General features: G+C 36.3%; 2 protein-coding genes across 2 annotated transcripts in view; one reads left to right on the plus strand and one right to left on the minus strand.

Annotated features, from left to right (window-relative positions):
• LOC149778474 (uncharacterized) overlaps positions 1–15,827 on the minus strand; it is a 96,521-nt gene extending 80,694 nt beyond the window's left edge. Inside the window, exons 1-6 of the mRNA XM_089939336.1 lie at positions 15,749–15,827; positions 14,243–14,656; positions 11,370–11,585; positions 6,066–9,237; positions 1,534–1,641; positions 158–307 (exon numbers count right to left, since the gene is read on the minus strand). Coding sequence (XP_089795462.1) covers positions 158–307; positions 1,534–1,641; positions 6,066–9,237; positions 11,370–11,585; positions 14,243–14,596 — 4,000 coding nt within the window. The 5' untranslated portion in view covers positions 14,597–14,656; positions 15,749–15,827. The remainder of the gene's footprint in view (positions 1–157; positions 308–1,533; positions 1,642–6,065; positions 9,238–11,369; positions 11,586–14,242; positions 14,657–15,748) is intronic.
• A 278-nt stretch (positions 15,828–16,105) lies between these two features.
• The window catches only part of LOC149778475 (high affinity copper uptake protein 1-like), a 54,000-nt gene continuing 51,700 nt past the window's right edge, over positions 16,106–18,405 (plus strand). Inside the window, exon 1 of the mRNA XM_089939338.1 lies at positions 16,106–16,252. Within this exon, the coding sequence (XP_089795464.1) occupies positions 16,250–16,252 (3 nt within the window). The 5' untranslated portion in view covers positions 16,106–16,249. The remainder of the gene's footprint in view (positions 16,253–18,405) is intronic.

Genomic DNA, 18,405 nt, shown 5'->3' on the forward strand with positions numbered 1-18,405 from the left:
TCAAAAAGGCAGGAATTTAATTTCTTTTACACTAAAATTTAATTGTGTTGGATTTTCTTGCAAAATGAGAGAAGCTCAAGATCTCACAGCCAGGATGCAACACTGTGCACATGACCCTAAGCAATGCTACTATTAAAATGCCTTAAACTTTAATTACCTTTGACCTTGATTTCATTACTTTGCTCTTCCTCAGGAGGAGTTAGAATAAAGTTGAGCAGGTTTGTGAAGCCTCGCTCTTGCTTCTCCATCCAGCGCTCATCATAATACATGTTCTTGGCAGCAAAGGGATGGGGATGCTTGGGTAGGACTGAAAAATAATCAACGTCAATTGATGTTATGCAATTTTTATACTATCTTTTCTTTCTCACATGTAGGATCCTAAGGGCATGGGACACTGTGTTCTGTCCCTCCAAAACTGGGGCACACACACCATGCTGGTGGGACAAAAGAAAATAACGTTAATAATGCACTAATAGTGCTATACAAATGAGATAATCTTGGTTGCTTCAACAGTTTTGCCATTTTCACTTTTGTGGTCTGCACTGTAATGTATTTTCCTTGAATTCTTACATTACTGTATTGTTTTATCATGTGCTCAAGTAACTCACAAAACAGTCTCTGATTAACCTGAGTTGGCTCTTGCTCTCAATTAACTTTAGTACACACTCATTATCTACCAGAACTTATTATTATAAATACCTATGTTTTCAAAATCACTTTTCTTTCCAAAGAAACAAATCATTCATTACATCACAAATTGTGTAATTGCATAAATATAGCCACCTTTTACAACCTCAAAATAAACTGATCCTCCTTGCTATAAGGGTGAATTGAACCTCGATAGTACATTACAACAACAACCTCAAAATAAATTGATCCTCCTTGCTATAGGGGTGAAAATCAAAAACTTGTGGAAAACCTGTGACCCTGCACTCTATGTGCAACACTGATCAGTGGCTATTCAAAGATGCATGAATGGGCTTTAAATTCATTTCTAAAACATCATGCTGAAAAATTAACCTAATTCATGAAAACTGAATTATATTTTCAAACCTTTACATAATTTCTTCATTTAACTGCTCCAATATTCAGAAAATGCCTCCCCTTTATTTTTCAAATGGAGAGAAGGTGACACCAATTTATTAAAGTTCTAAAATAGACTCTGCATATGCTCAAATACAAAACTATTATCCCCAGACTGCATTGCTATCTACTCTGATTATTTAAAATAATGGTAAAACGGTAATATACCAAGACAATATCTGTATATTTATAAGCCTACTTATTACATACTAAAATAAGCCTTGTACAACATCTAAAAGTCTCAAAATCAAAAAGGGATTATGATGTAAATTAGATTCCATATGTCAAATATTTTTAGTGTAAAATCATGGTATATACTTGTAGCCAAAAAAGTGCAAATGTCATTTTCAAACTGCCACATTATGATTCTGAAGGTCACAAGAGAGTGACCGGTTGACCATTTAGTTGCAACCTGGAACACTCAATGTGTTGCTAATGCCTAAAATTTACCAGCCTTTCCCTTCTTCTTGACCAGGATGAGTTTTGATTGAGCTACACACTTGACCATTCCAGGCTTTGGCTTCATGGGCTGTCTATCCATTGTCTTGCTGGATGGAACTGTAATGATAATAATAACAAGGCCCAAAATTAGAAGAATTCCACTAGCAAGGGGCCAGAAAATTCCCTGTCAGACTAGTAGTTTTCATACTTTTAATAGTCCAATGACTAGCAATGTTCCAGTTGTCACAAGTGTTTATTTATGCTATCATACATAATTTTTTTAAAATCTGATCAGACCACGTCTAGGTTCTCTCTGAACTAATCAAGTAAATCATCACCTTGAAGATTCAATGGATAGTTCTGACCCGTCACACTGGACACATTTTTGACCAATCAGAAATTAACTGCATAGTGCTATCCACATTTGCTCACAAACAAAAGACCATGCTTTATTACTTTCTTATTACATTGCAGAAATTTGAAGAATTATGCAGAAAATCACTGAAAATTTATCAGGACAATGTTTCACCATTGAGTTTGGGGATATGAAATACAGACTGTCATTATTATCCTAATGGATTCAATACAATTTTTATATAAAAATTCCCATACCAAAATGACTGCACTGGAAGTGATACATTATTTATAATCATGTTACAAATATAAAAATACACAAAATGGTTTAAAATAATTACATGAATTTATTGTGCTTCTGAAAATTTTGATAATTTTTAACAAAATGTATGCTTATATTCAAATTGTATATCCTATTTGAGTCAAAATAATGCAATGAAGAGAATGCATGTATATGTGTTGTTTATTTTTGTCTTTTTATTACTTTAGCTTGTTTTGTGTTTGATTTTTTTTGTGGGAGGAATAATAGAAGCATGCATCATAATATCATTTTAAGTCAGTGCTCATTTTCTTAAAACTTTCAAAGCTGCGCATTCACTTGCAACTGGTATCAAGTTGTCAAAAGACCACCCTATACATTAATTTCTGGAATGGCTCTAATCCTATTCAATATCTATGCTTGGAAAGTTGAATTTTGACATCAGTTATTTCAAATGTGTAAATTTAATTATTTTGAAATTTTTATTTTATTTTAAGGTTTAAAAAAATATTTCAAACTTATGAAGAGGTGAAATTGTAATAAAATATTTGTCTTTAATCGGTCTGCAAGCTATGTCCTGCCACATATCTCCCGACTGCACTGCAACCTTCACTGAGTACCTGTTTGATTCAGTATTCAAATCTGTTCACTATGCTGTGTTGACTGTCTCCAATCCAGTAAACCTACCTGACCTCACTCTTATGTACACTCCATGTAAAAATGTAAGCTCCTCTTCTGACACTCAGATTCTCACTGTTCCCATTTCACAACGAAGTCATACGGGCAACGTACTTTTGCTTACAAAGGCCCAGCTAAATGGAACAAATTGCCCATAGATCTCAGAAAACAAAGACACTGTGATCTCATTCAAGAGAACTCTTGAAACTATTTCGACTACATAAACAGACTTAATAATGTTTACTTCCTTCATTATTGTCAGGATGTTTTTGCTTTGTAAATCATTGTAATCTTGTTGTTGTATGGTTCTGTGTGTTATGTAATTTTTGTCAAGTGCTTAGAGTTCTAAAGATTAGGCATTGTACTAAGTCCACATTATTATTTATTAGTATAATTATAATCATTATTATTATTATTATTATACATGTTAACATGGTGTAAAGAATATAAAACACTATTCAATCACACAGGCAACTTTGTATGAATTTTTAATTTATTTATTGTAACTATAATGTTTTTTTTATAAACAAAGTTAATTGCTAATGAAAAATGATTTCACTGAAGATCAGAAAAGGTACATGTACTTCTTTTATTCTTATGTAACAATTTTACATATATGACGTAAATTTAATGGGTGCAAATATATAACAAATGATTATTTTAAACTGAAATTTTTAAAAAATACTTTATCAATATTCAAAATTCGGATATAATTAAAAAGCACGCCTAACTTTGCATGAACAGAATTATTCTTTTATTCTGTCCTCTTCTAGCAAAATATCTACTCTAAGTTTGTGAGGATCTTCATTCAGTAATGTTCTGCAATTCTGATCCAATTTATGGCACTGAAAATCCAAATTTCATTAATATATCCTTGTGTGTAGCAGTTTAGGCTCTTCTTTAACACAATCTGAAAGATTCCAGCAATCATGCAGGTAAGTTTCAGGAATATTTTCCAATAAATCTGTTGCTCATGCTACCGAATCCACCATTTTGATTTTGAGCCAAAGCAACAGTAACTAAGTGGGCAGAGCTTACTGTTCAATACTGGAACTGTCCATTGCTCAGCTAAAGAATTAGAACAGGTGAGGATTTTACAGATCCTAATTCAAAGCAACGCTGTATAAATCTCTAATGGTAAAATATTCCATCTTGAAAGAAATGTTCATATCTGTTGTGAAAACACACACAATGCCTATACTATTATAATGAGGTATCATCTCACTCTGCTTTCATTGTAGCATAACTGGTACTGCCTTAGAGCACCTTTATGTGTTGTTCCAATATGTAATGACTTGTGTAAATCTGGACTTTCTTCATTTCTCTTATTTTGTTTTCTTTTACCGGTGAGATTCTCAAAAATGCATACTGAGTCCTCCTTTCATAGTCTATTTTTGGAGATGAGGCTGACAGCCTATTGAGTCCTCCTTTTATAGTCTATTTCTGGAGATTCATTGCTATTTTCAAGTAAGCTTGGTGGTTTTCTAAAGCAAGATTTGTACTTCTGTTATAAATGAATGTGATATTTAAGTAAAAACGTTTAATTCTGATACATTGTTTTGTTGGAAGGACTAATGAAGATTAAGTAGGACTAGTATATTTCTCAATCTTATCCCTCCGCCTATAAGGAATTTTATTTTGAAATCTCAGCCTGTAATAATAATAATAATAATAATAATAATTATTATTATTTTGTTCCAAACACTAAAAATACCCAAAAGAAAAATGACCGATCTCTCAGCTGAAATGTAGCTATTATAAATGGAAAAATGTAATTTTGCAATTTCTTCACTAGTGATGCTGAACTTTGATTTTTTAATGGCAAACTCTGTTGGGAGCTACCCTATCTCAAATGCAATGGAAATATAAAACAGATCACGATGGTTGCAGGAAACAAAAAAAGTAGAATTGTGTGCTACCCAAAATCATAAATTTGGCTCTTGTGACCTAGACCATTTGTTCTCTAAGCCTGAGAATCAATATGATGGTGTCTCTACCCTAGCATAGACTATCCATGAGACTGATGAAAACTGGATCCCACAAACTGGAATTGAAAAGCAAAATCCAGACAATGTTGGATACAGCTACCAAGACCTTTTATGTCCTGACCTCAGAATCAATACGGACTTGTCTCTGCCCAAATTTAAGACCAGGTAAAGCCAAAATGTCAACCAAAAGAAACCACAACAATTCTTAAGAAGTTTTTCATTTCAATTAGATATTTACCCCTAAGGTGAAGTAAAATCATATATGATAAGATTCAATCAGAAAGGTATCACAGATATTTTGAAATGATTCTGTTCAGAGAACTATTTAAACAGAAAAGAAATAATACTCAACATGAATAATCGAAGCAATAAACTCTACAGACCAAAACGGATTTGCAGGAATGTAAATCCAAACTCCTCCTGCATGGATCTTTAATTGATTGGTCTCTATATCATTTTGAGGCAATCGATGTTTTTTTTGTGTAAATATCTTTATAAGCTGATGACACTATACCTGTGGAATGGCTGATCTCAAAAACAAAACTTTGTCATAAATACTGATCATGGTCTAACAGTAACTGATAGTGTTCAGTAACTTTGAAATGGGAACTAAGTGGGCACTAAAAATGTAGTAAATTAAACATTATTTTTTCTAATGTACATCAAGCATGAAACACATCATTAATTACATGGGTTTTTTCAGTGATCCAGTATATTGAAATACAGGCAAAACTGGAGACTTAACAGACCAGACAATTGTGTTCAAATTATGTCTCAAGCAAGAGTACATACATGGCTCTATTGTTAAAATACAAAAATAAGCTTGTACCTAGGTTTGAACAGTAAATAATAAAATAATATACAGTCATTGTATGAAAAGATGATTTTATGATAATTAAATATATGCTTGTAAAAATTTCTGAATTATATCTGTACTACTGTTGAGATCATTTCTACAAGTGAAGCCAGGTAGTTTTCTAGATTTCTGATGACTTCAATTCATTCCATACTTGCCACAAACAAACCACAGAATGAACCCTTCCTGCATATTGCCATAACTTCTCGACTCCATCATTTTTAAAAAAATTGTATTTTCATGTGGAGGTAAGGCCCAGAAATGCAGAGTGAATTCATGCCATTTGTATACTGACATGTTTACTGTTGCCTTGTGGCAGACTTTAACCAATGAAAAGCAACTTTGCCAGTGGTTGGGTAAACTGAAAGCATGCACCATGTAAAATAAGAGTAAATCTATACCTCACCTGATCTTACACTAGCAGCTCTCTGGCGTGTTATAATCTGGCTAGCTGGTTTTCTTATTTCTACATCACTGGTACTCTTAAGTCTTTTGAATGCAGCCACGTCACTTTCTACTTTTAATTTACTGTGATTGCGCTTCATGCTGGCTCCTATCAGGCTGACAACTTTCTGGACTGAATTCTTTCTTGATATTTCTGGAGACTGTGATGCAGGTATAAAAAGCAGACTTGTCTTTCCTTCATTTATATTTCTCATTCTAAATTCTGGTTCTGCCTTTTCAAGCATAACTGATTTTTCTTCTTCATGTACAGAGTGTACGGTTTGCCCCAACTTCAGTGTTTTGTTATCAACATCTTGAGCTGCAGAGCCATCTGACTTTACTACTGACACAACATTTATATTCTGACCAGCTTTATTTCCCTTGTTTGCAATGAAGATGTCCTTATTTTCAACTGAAGATAGATTCTGAACTTCAGGTTCAAGAGGTGGAAATAACTTCCTTTCTTCAACCTCACTCAAATTAAGGACTTTAGATCTTTCTACAACTTGAGTTGATCGCCTTGAGTGATCAAGTTTAGGACTGTCTGGTAGCTGATGTGGTGTGGGTAGAAAACTATGCGACACCAAATATTCACCTGAACAATCAGACGATAGATATCCACCTGTGTCACTCCTGTCCCCTGCAGAAACTGAAGAACTGATTTGACTTTGCCGCTTTCTGTCTGACAAATCAAACTCCTTTGACATTCTCTTTGTCTGCCCTACAAGAGCATCAGAAGGTCTTGACTTAGTGACTGTCATTGTTAACCTTGTTGAGAATTCTTCATTAACCTGTGCTGGACTAGATGGTAAGGTTTTTGTTGATCTAAGCATAACTTCCAAAGAATCTTCTGAAGATGGAGACCCTTTTCCTGATGTTCCATCAGAGCACCTTCTGATCTCTTCTTCTTCACTGTCTGTGGTCTTTTCAAAATCATTTCTCAAGAATGAAGGTTCTGAAAGAAATGATGGTCCTTCAACAATTTCCATAATCTTTTCTTTTAATGGAAGACTTTCTTTGAGGAAAGAGGGTTCAAGGGCTGCTTGACTATCTGACATCTTCGGAGAACAAATACCTATGACCTCCTCATTCTGATGTTTAAAAATGAAAGAGACCTTATTGCCTACTTTTGGAGCTGCAGGAGATGACGAGACTTTGCCTGAATAAGTCCTGGAAACATTAGGTGTTGAGTGTGACTGAATATCTTTGATTTTTTCATCTGAATTTATCATTATCTTTTGCTGCTTGGGTGTGACATCTTCACAAAATGACCAACTGGCACGAACCTTTTTCTTTGATACTGACTTGCCTTTTACAACAGTGAAAGTTGTACGCCTGGGACTTGAAACAGGAGCTTGTTCAGCCAAAGATCTTTTAAAATTTGACTCTTTCAAATTTTGTGCAGAAGGTATCTTATTACAATCAGTTTGAATGACTGTCAGTTTGTCTTTTTTTATAAAAGTCTCTCTCCTGTCATTCAACAGTGTTTTTCCCCTTGATGACGTTCTGGACCTACGTTTCTGCTTTCTTGCCATAGCTCTGTGGGATTTTTCTGATGGAGAACTACTGCTGATGTTCTCAAAACTTCTATCGGATAGGTTCAGTTTGATTGTCTCAAGGTGCCTGACCATGATGCTATGGGGAACAGAGTCATTAAGGACTGAATCAGGGCTCAGAACCTCACCATCCTCAGCAACAGAAGCCAAGTTCTTGTTCAGTCTCTCCTTGGTGGAGTTTAAATCCTTCAAGAACGAGTCAGGGCTGACGTAGGCTCTTTTACATCTTGGTGCATCATGAAGCTGGGCAAACTCAGAAGATGATAGATTAAAAACGGAGTTTTCCAAGGTTTCTTCTTTCATGCTCCGTTTCCTCTTGTGAGAAAGTGACTCTTCCAGAATGCTGTTTTGTGACAGAAAGCTTGGAGTTGAATATATTTGATCTTTGGCCTCAACATGAACAGGAGTCATTGTCACCTCAGAAAACACAGATTCTTTTTGTTTCATGCTATTATCAAAACTGTTCTGATTTAGCGAATTTGTTAGGTCATGTTTGGCACTTTCATTTACACACACAGTTCCTTCTTCAAAACACATACTTGTGACTTTACATACGGTTTCTTCTCCTATGCATTCTGATGTGCATATTGAGCCCTCATTGACAGAATTGGATGAGAAGTATTCACTCATGGGAGAGGACTGATCCTGGGTTGAAAAGTATTCTGTTGATGTGACAGAGGTGTCAAGTATCGAGGACCTCCTAAAATGGGACTCTGGCACCATGGCTGCTGACAAAACTGAGAGAGTAATGTGACGATTTTCAATAGCATCATCAAAAGCAACATCAATATTGCTCTTGGAAACAGAGCTTTTCCTCTCTGATTTAGCCTCTGAACCTGTTGGGATGACAGAAACAGACTGACCTTTAGGAGGCTGCATTTCTGCAATGGTGTCATTATTATTAGCCTTTGTATTTGATGACTGTGTATTAGAGATGGTAGAGTCTTTTGCCGCCAAGAATATATTACTCTGCATAGCTGAGATTTCTGCCAGAGTAGAAAGACACTTCTCTGGAACAGCATTAACAGTACAAACTTCTGTCATAAGTGCAACATTTGTTTCAGAACCTAACTGTGGGCTAACATTTAAAACAGATCTGGTGTTATGAAATTGGGTTGTGGAGGTTTCTGTACCATCCTGAGGCAAACAAAAACTTCCCTCCACTTTTTCTCCAATAATAATTGGTATTTCTATACCAGTGCATGACATGTTGGAATATGTATTGGATCTCCGCATTGACCGCCTTGTTTTTCTGTCATCTGTTTTGTTTTCTTTTGCGGAATCTCTGCCATCTTTTGCAAGCTGCACAGCCTTCTCTTTCTTGGATGCAGCATTAGCTTTAACGTTCCTTAACAAGCTGGGAACTTTGTTTCCCTGATCGTTGGATCCACATTTAGGTAGTGACTGGGCATGCAGTTGAGGCAAATGTCTTTTAGTGGTCTCTTGGGGTTTTATCTTGGGTCCCTCACCATCTTTCTCCTCCTTCTTGGGACTATAAGAGTGGTTGATGCTAGCAAGACTCTGGGTCTGTATCACAGAAAATGGTCTTTTAACTTTGCTGCCCAAAAGACCTGGTCTCTGAAAGTTTAACATATCAAAATATGAAAAATCAAAGAACGTGATTAAAAGATCTTAATTAAAACCTCAAAAGTTTCATATATGCTTCTTATTAAATTGTCTAAAATCCTGTTCAGTGGCTTTTTGAGATGTATTTAGAATGTTTCTTCTACTTTTATTAACTGCAAGTATAAGGCAAATCAACATCAACCAAATAAATATGAAAGGGACTGGTACCAATGTGCTCTCAGTAAAATGAGACAACAAAGGGAAGTAACTGAAGGAAAAGTCCAGGTGGTATGATCATGCATAGAAGAAAGTAAAATTCAAGTCCTATTGTTTGCATTTAGCAGGTACAATATATATCACTTTCCATGAAGAGTAACGATTCACTGATACATACTGGCATTGCAGTATCCACTGTGAGGATACAATGATATGTGTATTGCTGCCAGAATATCCTTATACCATCAAACCTTGTATAATGATCACCTGGACACAATGCCATTCTAACCCCCCACCCCTGGCAAATTTCAAATATAAATGTCCCGTTTGTAATGGTCACCTGCTTTCTGCAGTTAAGGGGCCAGGTGTTTCCTAATCAACATAGGTTTCTCCATGCCTCAAGCCAGGGGTCTGCCAAGCCGGATCCTGTGGCCCATAAAATGATTGGCATCACAACGTGTCATGAGAGATAACAAAGGTGGTGCAACTCTTGGGCCATCAAAAATGCCCTCACGCAGCCCTCGGTGGTTTGAGTTTGAGACCTCTGCCTTAAGTAGTCATTGGAGTACCTTGACAGTGACCAATCTACTGTTACAAATTATTTTATTTAAATAGCAGTCTCCTTTTCCTTGTTCATATCAAAGTATTACTTTTTCTGCTCAAATGGCAAATAAGCAATTTTTTTTAAGTCATGACTCTTTCCATATAGTTTAAATGAATCCTAATATTTAACTAATTCTGAACTAATTAATTTTCCAAATTTGTACACATTGTTAAGAACGATAACGAAAATACAATCTTTCTCCGGTAACTTTGTCTTTTGTCCCTGATTATTCACACTTCTAGAAAGATGAGCTGTGAACAATACAAAAACAATTCTACAGATTCATGTTCTATATTCCTATGATCATCTTCGCTTGGCAAGATTCCAATATGTTAAGCTTTCTACATCTCTGCATATCGATCAGATATTTCAGAATTTCAGGTCTGTGTATTTCATTGGATGCTGCAGCAATCCACCGCATCCAATCCAAATTAAGTTGTTCAAATTTTAACACTGTTCCAATGCGATTGAGACAGGAAAACACACACTGGAATGGAAGTGTAATGGCTTCTCTCTTGTATCTAGTCATGCTTTCAATGTTAAACTTACAAAGTATCCATTTGAGGTCCACTGCCTCCACCATTTTTGACGATGTACAACACACTGATTTACATCCTACTGGTTAATTGGCATTGCATACTAAGACAGGCAACTCATGAAAACAACTGATGTTGCTAGGACAAAGCACTGAAATATCTAATCGATCCAGCAAGGTGTAGATAGGTTACATATTGGAACCTTGGCTAGTGAATATGGCCTATCTTGTAAATAATTTTTTTTATAAAGTTAATAAACAAAATCTATTATCTTTTTTCTCACAAGTTGACCATTATTTTTCCAATTTCATCAGCTGATTCTTTTAGCTTTTGAGAAGAAATCTCTCCCAAAACCAAATTATGATAAAAAGCATTGTTAGGAATCCAAATTTAATTAATATGATATTTCTTATAAGGAAAAAAAGGTTTTCTATTGCACTGGTTTTAAAATTAGGGCTGAGGCGTGTCATAACTGATGAATAGCAAAGACCTAGTAATTCTCCATAACATGCATAACTGTGTCGACCAAATTTTATCTTTTTTATTTTAAATAAGCAAATAAAATAATAATCAAAGTAAAATGTTCTTTTTTAATTCAGTTTTAGTATTTAGGATTCTCTCTGATAAACTGAGTTTTCAGAAAAATTAAATGAGTTTTACAAACAAATTCAAAGATGACCAATTACCAACTTTTTCAAAACAAGTACTCAAATTCAGTCTTTTCAAGGTTGTCAGAACCATGTGAAACTTATTTCAAATTTTGTGGATAATCTATTAACAATACTCACTGCCTTTTTCTTTTTTGGTGGAACTTCGAGAGTCCCAATAGCAAAAGTCTGAAGTCGGTATGAGTTGTCAACAACAAAAAGGAACATCTCCCTATAACCACCCTCATCTTCTGGGGACCAAGTTATCATAATTGGATGGGTCTCATTTGGTCCCACAACAAACTGACTCTCATCCACAGAAAACTTCTTCTTGGTCGGAATTTTCTCAACTTTGACCTGTAATAAAAGGATTTTTGAAAAGAGATAGCTAGTATTGTATTGTATGATGTGTCTTTAATTTAATATTAGACATGTAACGATGCAGCAACAAAAATGGGAACTTTCATGATGCAACATCAGCACTCCTTACGGTCATGGCCAGACTCAAAACTGTGGATTGACTTCTCTCTATACCATAAAAAGGTAAAGTACATCCAGGCCCGTGCAACATCCTCCAGGGTACATGTCATAGTGATTTTTAAGCTGCACTGAATGATGTAAATGTAACTGGATAAAACCAGGGCATAGGCTACATGTGTCTGCCATACATACTTTTTGTAAGCCAAGTCTTACCACAAACAACACAGGCCCAGACAGTAGGCTCAAACTACCTTCACTCAGAAAGTCCAGCATTTTCTCTGGTGGTACATACCCATACAGTCTCACAAGGTGGAAGCTGATTTTAATAAAATCAAAAGGAATCTTCTCCATCATCAATGGGCACTGGGCATACCAGTAGCAATACAAGTTGCCAAGTTCAAATTTAATCAGGCAGCAAAATGTGCAAAAACTGAACATCAGTTCTAAAGAAAAAAAATATTCCAGATCCTCAAACAGCTCAAAGAAGCCTTCCTTACTAAAGGCAGTGTTCCAGTATATTTTTCTAAAATGTCCTAATCATGTGACATGGCAAATGTAAAGTCTCAGTAAAATCTCCAAATGATACATCAGTGGTGGTAAAAATGATACCAGATGTGTATTTAAGGAAATCAAGTAGTGATACTGTATGTGCATGTGAGGAAATCTGGGAGTTATAATGGATGTGTATTTGAGACTCAATGGGGTTTATCCAGCCCCCTTTTCCTCCTAGATAACTAGCTTCATTAGTGTCCACTGTTTTGTAATCATTAGATATCAAGCAAAATGTGAAAAATTACTTTTTGATTTTTTGATACCGGATTGTGGACAAGTTCATAACAGTAATTCTTTATCAGAAATAAAAAAAAGTCATGATGCAAAATCAATATGAGTAAAATTTCTGTTAAGACATAATGGATAAAAGAAAAGTAACATTTACCCAACAGTTCAGAGTCCATGGAATAATAAAGTGCAAGTGGGTCTGACATCACATCAAGTGCTCAAAGACTTTTTTCCAACACAGGCACAGGGCAATTGGCTTTAGAAAATCCACCTGCCTAACAGCTCAATATTTTAAATACTATTTTCATACAACAATGAATCTTTAATTTTTTACAAAATATATAATGTTTTCAATCTGCTAATTTTATGTGTGCATCTGCCTCTCAGAAAAGCACATATTTCAGAGAAAAATGGTGCAACTTTTTCAACTAATATTTTGATTTGATTTCATTTCATTAAAAAGCAACATCTTATCCAGAGCATGAGCTAAACCAGTACTCCATGGTTTTGTTTTCTAAAAGCTGAAAAATAACCAATTTTTTTTAAAAATCAAAGCTGAAAATAAGTCACAAAAACATTAGTCTTTTTAAAAAACAAATATTAATCAGTAAAAACCAAAATAAAAGTCATGACACTGAACAGCTGATGTGTCGTAATTACTGAAATCACTCACATGATAAATTAATACAAAAATGGTTACCAACTCATGGAATTAATTAAAATACAGTATATTTATCTCAGCTAATTTAGTGTGAAAAACTTTTTATTATTAACTTTTAAAAGTTGTTAATCACCTAGCTAAGGTTAAGTTACAAACTAATGCATCGGTACTGCTCACAATATTGAACCACTAACACACTACCAAGTCTTAATAACAAGGGACAGTTCGTATTTGTTCACACAGGACAGGTTAGCAATAAATATAGGTAGCCAGTAAAATACTGAGCAGAATTAGTAATATTCCCCATTCATCGTTTATGTGACTTGCATTGTACTTAATATTTAGGGGAAAAAAAATGTGTTCCTATTGCACTGGTTTTAAAATTAGGATAGGCAGTACTTTTTTATTATTATAAAAAAACAAATTTTATAATGACTAGTATTTATAATGTAAGCACTTTAAGTGCTGGGATATGCCATCTCAATAAGACGCACAAATCAATTTTTTTCTTTTCTGATTTTTAAAACATTATATATATTATAATGATTAGTGTTTGCGAATATATACATATAGTTCTTGTCTTATTTGGGAACAAACTTATTCTTCCTCCTCCAGACTTTTTCTCCTGATTTCCTTATAGCATAGGAACCTTGTTTACATGAGACAATGTCTAGTGATGATACAAAAGCATGCCAGGTTTCATCAAGATATTTAAAAACATTCAGGAGATATAAGTAAAGAAAAGTGTCAAGGAAGGACTGGAGAAGGGGGACAGGTATAGCTAAACTAAGGATCTTATTTTGGCCTAACTGAAAGGAAGAAAAAAAACAACAAAAATATCTGGGTTAGAATTAACAGAGTAGCAGGTAGCAAATTCTTGCCACCTCCTACTTGAATTTGTTAGTAAATGTCCTCCAAGTGGTCCAAGTGTCACTATATGTTCTTTAATTTCCAAATTATTTATAGCAAAAATCTACTTGATATTTCATCAAACCCGTAAAACAGGTAGCAAATATGCTACATTTTACTGTGTATGTCACATCCTGAAAATCATTTGGTCTACTGAAATACACAGCTTAAGATCCCTTTTTACCTCTTGTTCATAATCATGTGGGTTTTTCACAAGCAATGTTCTTGTCCTTGTTTGACCAGGTCGTAGTTTCCCAAAGTCTACTTTAGGTGGATTGGTAAAATGGGTCAGAAGTAGTATCTCAGCCTCATCATTTGACTGGCGACCAGATCTTCTTTTGGACCTTTTCTCACAAGCAATCTGAATCTTTGTGCCACCTGGGGTAGTTTCAAACCATGATTTACGACTTTTCTGTCTTGTGCCAAGGTTGGGAGTAGATGTTACTAGAGCCACCATTGCAGACGGATAAGACATGTTTGGGTCCAGACTGGTCTTGTCCAAGGTGTCCCAAAGTACTTCCACAGCATTAGCATCCATAATTTGCAGTGTAAGAATCAAACATGATCAACTTCAACACAACAATATCTCAACTGCTGTCTGCAATAGATAAAAAGTGCAAACTAATCAGTCACTAACGAGACCAGAAATGTGTCCAAGAACATAAATGCCCCACCACATGACAAATCAACAGATGGAAGGACAGACAAGAGGAACATTAAAAGATGCAAAATTGGTTGCCATGAAAAGTGTTGTCTGTACCAAATGTGAGTATTTAATACAAAGCTAAAAGTTGTACTTACATCATACCGTAACATGAGTGATGACATCGTTAACTTAAATTGATTAGCAAAATGCATTACATTTTCAAGCAAGAATCTTAAGGACATTCCCAAATGTTATTGAGTGTGCAGTGAGGATGTCATGATTAAATGCCATCTCCGTAAGTTTGATGTTCAACTAAGAAAAAATAGTGCACCACTCCATATCTGCTACCAGTAATCTCGGAAGAAAAAAAGCTGAGATCTACTTGTTGGTCGAACTGTAGGTCCAGCTCTGATTCCACACCCCAACATAAATGTCCAGATGTCAAAAATGGGATGGGTCAGAGAAAACTCGATTATTACTATGAATGATCCGTTATTGTCTCATTCACTGTACTTCAGCTGCAAGAACAAACACAACATGAGGCCATACAGTTCTAAGAAATACAAGTTTAGACAAAAACTGAATGTCAGGAAACACGTATTCTTCTAGAGCTGTGGATACATGGAATGGATTGTCCAATCTAATATAACACTTTATGACTTAATAAATATTAATCTACAGTTTAACATTTGTTAGTCTTAGAATGTAAGACATATCACCCCCAGAACAAAAATATCGGGTGATGTGTCTTACGTTGTAGGACTAAACATTTGTCAACAACTGTTTTCTAATCAACATGGTATGATGAAACAGACTCAGAAAAATACAGCTACTAAAAACATTTATAGATGTTAGTGAAAAGGCTCATTAGAGCTTGCGTTGAATTGTTGTTTTAAATCATGCCGACGTTAAATAAATATTATCTTAAACACATCTGCCAATCTCAATTCTCATGACAAAGTTCATTTGAGCTTGATCTATAATTACTTTCGATCATATTTAAGTTTCATGATGCCGTATATAATTCGATAAATGGTATCTCACCCCAAAATATCATGACCAGTCACATTCTATATAAAATACAACTTTCGATCAGCTTTCCAACACCAACTCAACATTGTTGTTGTTCGAATACAAATTTCGAACCGGTAACAGTATAACCAATCAAAATTTACCTCTCCGATAAAGCCCACCAATCATAGTGAGAAGGCAAATAAATTCTCCAATCGGAACAACTGTTTATCAGAATAGCGAAAAAGCCCGATAGCTCCGATAGAATTTCAGTAGCGCCATCTGGAAAGAATTAGTTTGGTACCATTATTTTTATTCGGACGATAAAAGCACAATCAAGGTCAGGGACTGAGGACCAGTTTGATGAAACAGGAAGTATTTACACCATAAAGTTCAGCAAACACATGACAATCACATGACATTTAACCGGAACAAAAATGGCAGACGATGTTTCTGGTTGTACAAATATTTGAAGTTTCGGATGAAGTCGTACGATAAAGTCGTATAAACACCAACTATATCAACATATCAGTGATGGTAAGACTGTAGTTAGAATGTAATATAAATAAACTATACTGTAACAGTTGACACTCGTCTGCAGCACAGGGGCTGGTATCGTTGCTTACAATTTAAATGCCATACATATAGTATAAAATAATATATAAGAAAAAAAAAAAAAACAACATTTCAGTGTACATTCGAGGAATTAAAAATTAGAAAGATAATGACACACACCTTGCTAGTCTGAGTTTCTTCTGACCCTTTCCACCCCATGTGAGATGTATGTTGTATGAGGTCACTGTGTGATTTGGATTTTTAACATAGCTTTAACAATTTTAGTCATATTGCTACAATATTATTTTATGATGATGTTCGTCCATCGGTGTCAATGAGGACCATTTAATGTCATCGATTTACTGGGGGTGGGTCCATAGATGTCTGATCAGTCTGATCCGGGCCCGGAAGAGTCTGTTGCAGTGGGGACATGCATGTGCAGGTTGCTGGCCGAGAGTTGCAGAACTGATGTTTCTGGATTTGTGCAGATCACGTTTTTCAGCTGCATCCACCAGTCTTTTCTGCTCAAAGGCTTCCACACCAACATTGACTTGACTGCACCAAGCAGATCGGTTAGCAGCGATACTCTCCCAGCTATCAGGATCAATGCCTAGATTCTTCAGCAAAGCCTTGAGGGTGTCCTTGTTTCTCTTTTTTTGACCACCGTGAGACCTTTTGCCTTGTTGTAGCTGTCCATAAAAGACCTTCTTAGGTAGGCGTTCTACCGGCATGCGGACATTTGGCCAGCCCATCGGAGTTGTGCCTTGCACAGCATGGTGTGGATGCTTGTCATGCCGGCCTTAGTGAGCACCTCTGTGTTTGGTACCTTGTCCTGCATCTGATTTTCAGTAGTTTCCTCAGGGAGCTCATATGGAAGTGGTTCAGTTTTTTAACATGGCAGCTATACACAGTCCATGTCTCACAAGCATAGAGGAGGGTGGGGAGAACAATTGCTCTGTAGACTTTGAGTTTGGTGGCAAGCTTGATGCCTCTCCTATCCCAGACATTTGAGCAGAGTCTACCAAATGCTATGCTGGCTTTGGCAGTCCTAGTGTTGACCTCATCGTCTATGTGGACTGCTTGTGAGAGTGTGCTGCCAAGGTATATGAATCTGTCTACATTTTTAAGCTGACAGTGATGGATGGTTCCAGATAATCTTCTCCAGGAGCTGGCTGATGCAGAACCTCGGTCTTGCTGGTAGAGATGGTGAATCCGAAGTTGGAGCACGCTGTGGAAAAAAGGTCCATGCTCTGTTGCATGCCTGCCTACATGCTGGAGTTGTGGGCACAGTCATCTGCAAACAGCAGGTCGCAAATGTTCTCAACTTGGACTTTGGTTTTGGCTTGAAGCCTCCTCAGGTTGAACAACTTCCCATCCAGACGGTATCTGAGACCTGCTCCAACATTGCTGTCCTTGAAAGCATCCATCAACATTGCGGAGAACATGAGGCTGAAGAGAGTGGGGGCTAAGACGCATCCTTGTTTCACACCATTCATAACTGAAATGGGTTTGGAATAGTTACCCTGGTCCTGGACTCTGGCAAGCATGCCATCATGAAACTGTCTCACCATTTCAATGAAGACATCTGGACATCCAAATTTGGCCATGGTCTTCCAAAGGCCTTCCCGGCTGACAATGTCAAATGCCTTAGTCAGGTCCACGAAGGTGGTTTATAGCTGGACATTTTGTTCAAGACATCTTTCTTGCAACTGCCTGCCAGCAGAGATCATGTCGATGGTGCCTCTCTCCTTTCTGAAACCTCACTTGCTTTCTGGCAGTAGGCCATGATCAAGGTGTTTTTTGAGTCTGTTCAGCAGTAGCCTGGCGAGGACCTTGCCAGCGATGCAGAATAGAGAGATTCCTCTGTGGTTGTCACAGGACTGGCGATTGCCTTTGCATTTGTAAAGGTGGACAATAGATGCATCTTTGAATTCCTGGGGTATGCGTTTCATCTTACACATGCCACAGAACATCTCCATTAGTCTTCCCACTAACTTAGGCCCATCAGACTTGTAGATCTCAGCTGGGATGGGGTCTGCTTCTGGAGCTTTTCCACTAGACAGGAGCTCAATGGCCTTATGAGTTTCCAGCACTGTTGGAGGGTCAGCCAACCTATCGTTGATCTCCACCTGTGG

Source organism: Sinohyriopsis cumingii, chromosome 17 (assembly GCF_028554795.1).
Source record: "Sinohyriopsis cumingii isolate HCF-2022 chromosome 17, ASM2855479v2, whole genome shotgun sequence".
Classification (NCBI taxonomy): domain Eukaryota; kingdom Metazoa; phylum Mollusca; class Bivalvia; order Unionida; family Unionidae; genus Sinohyriopsis; species Sinohyriopsis cumingii.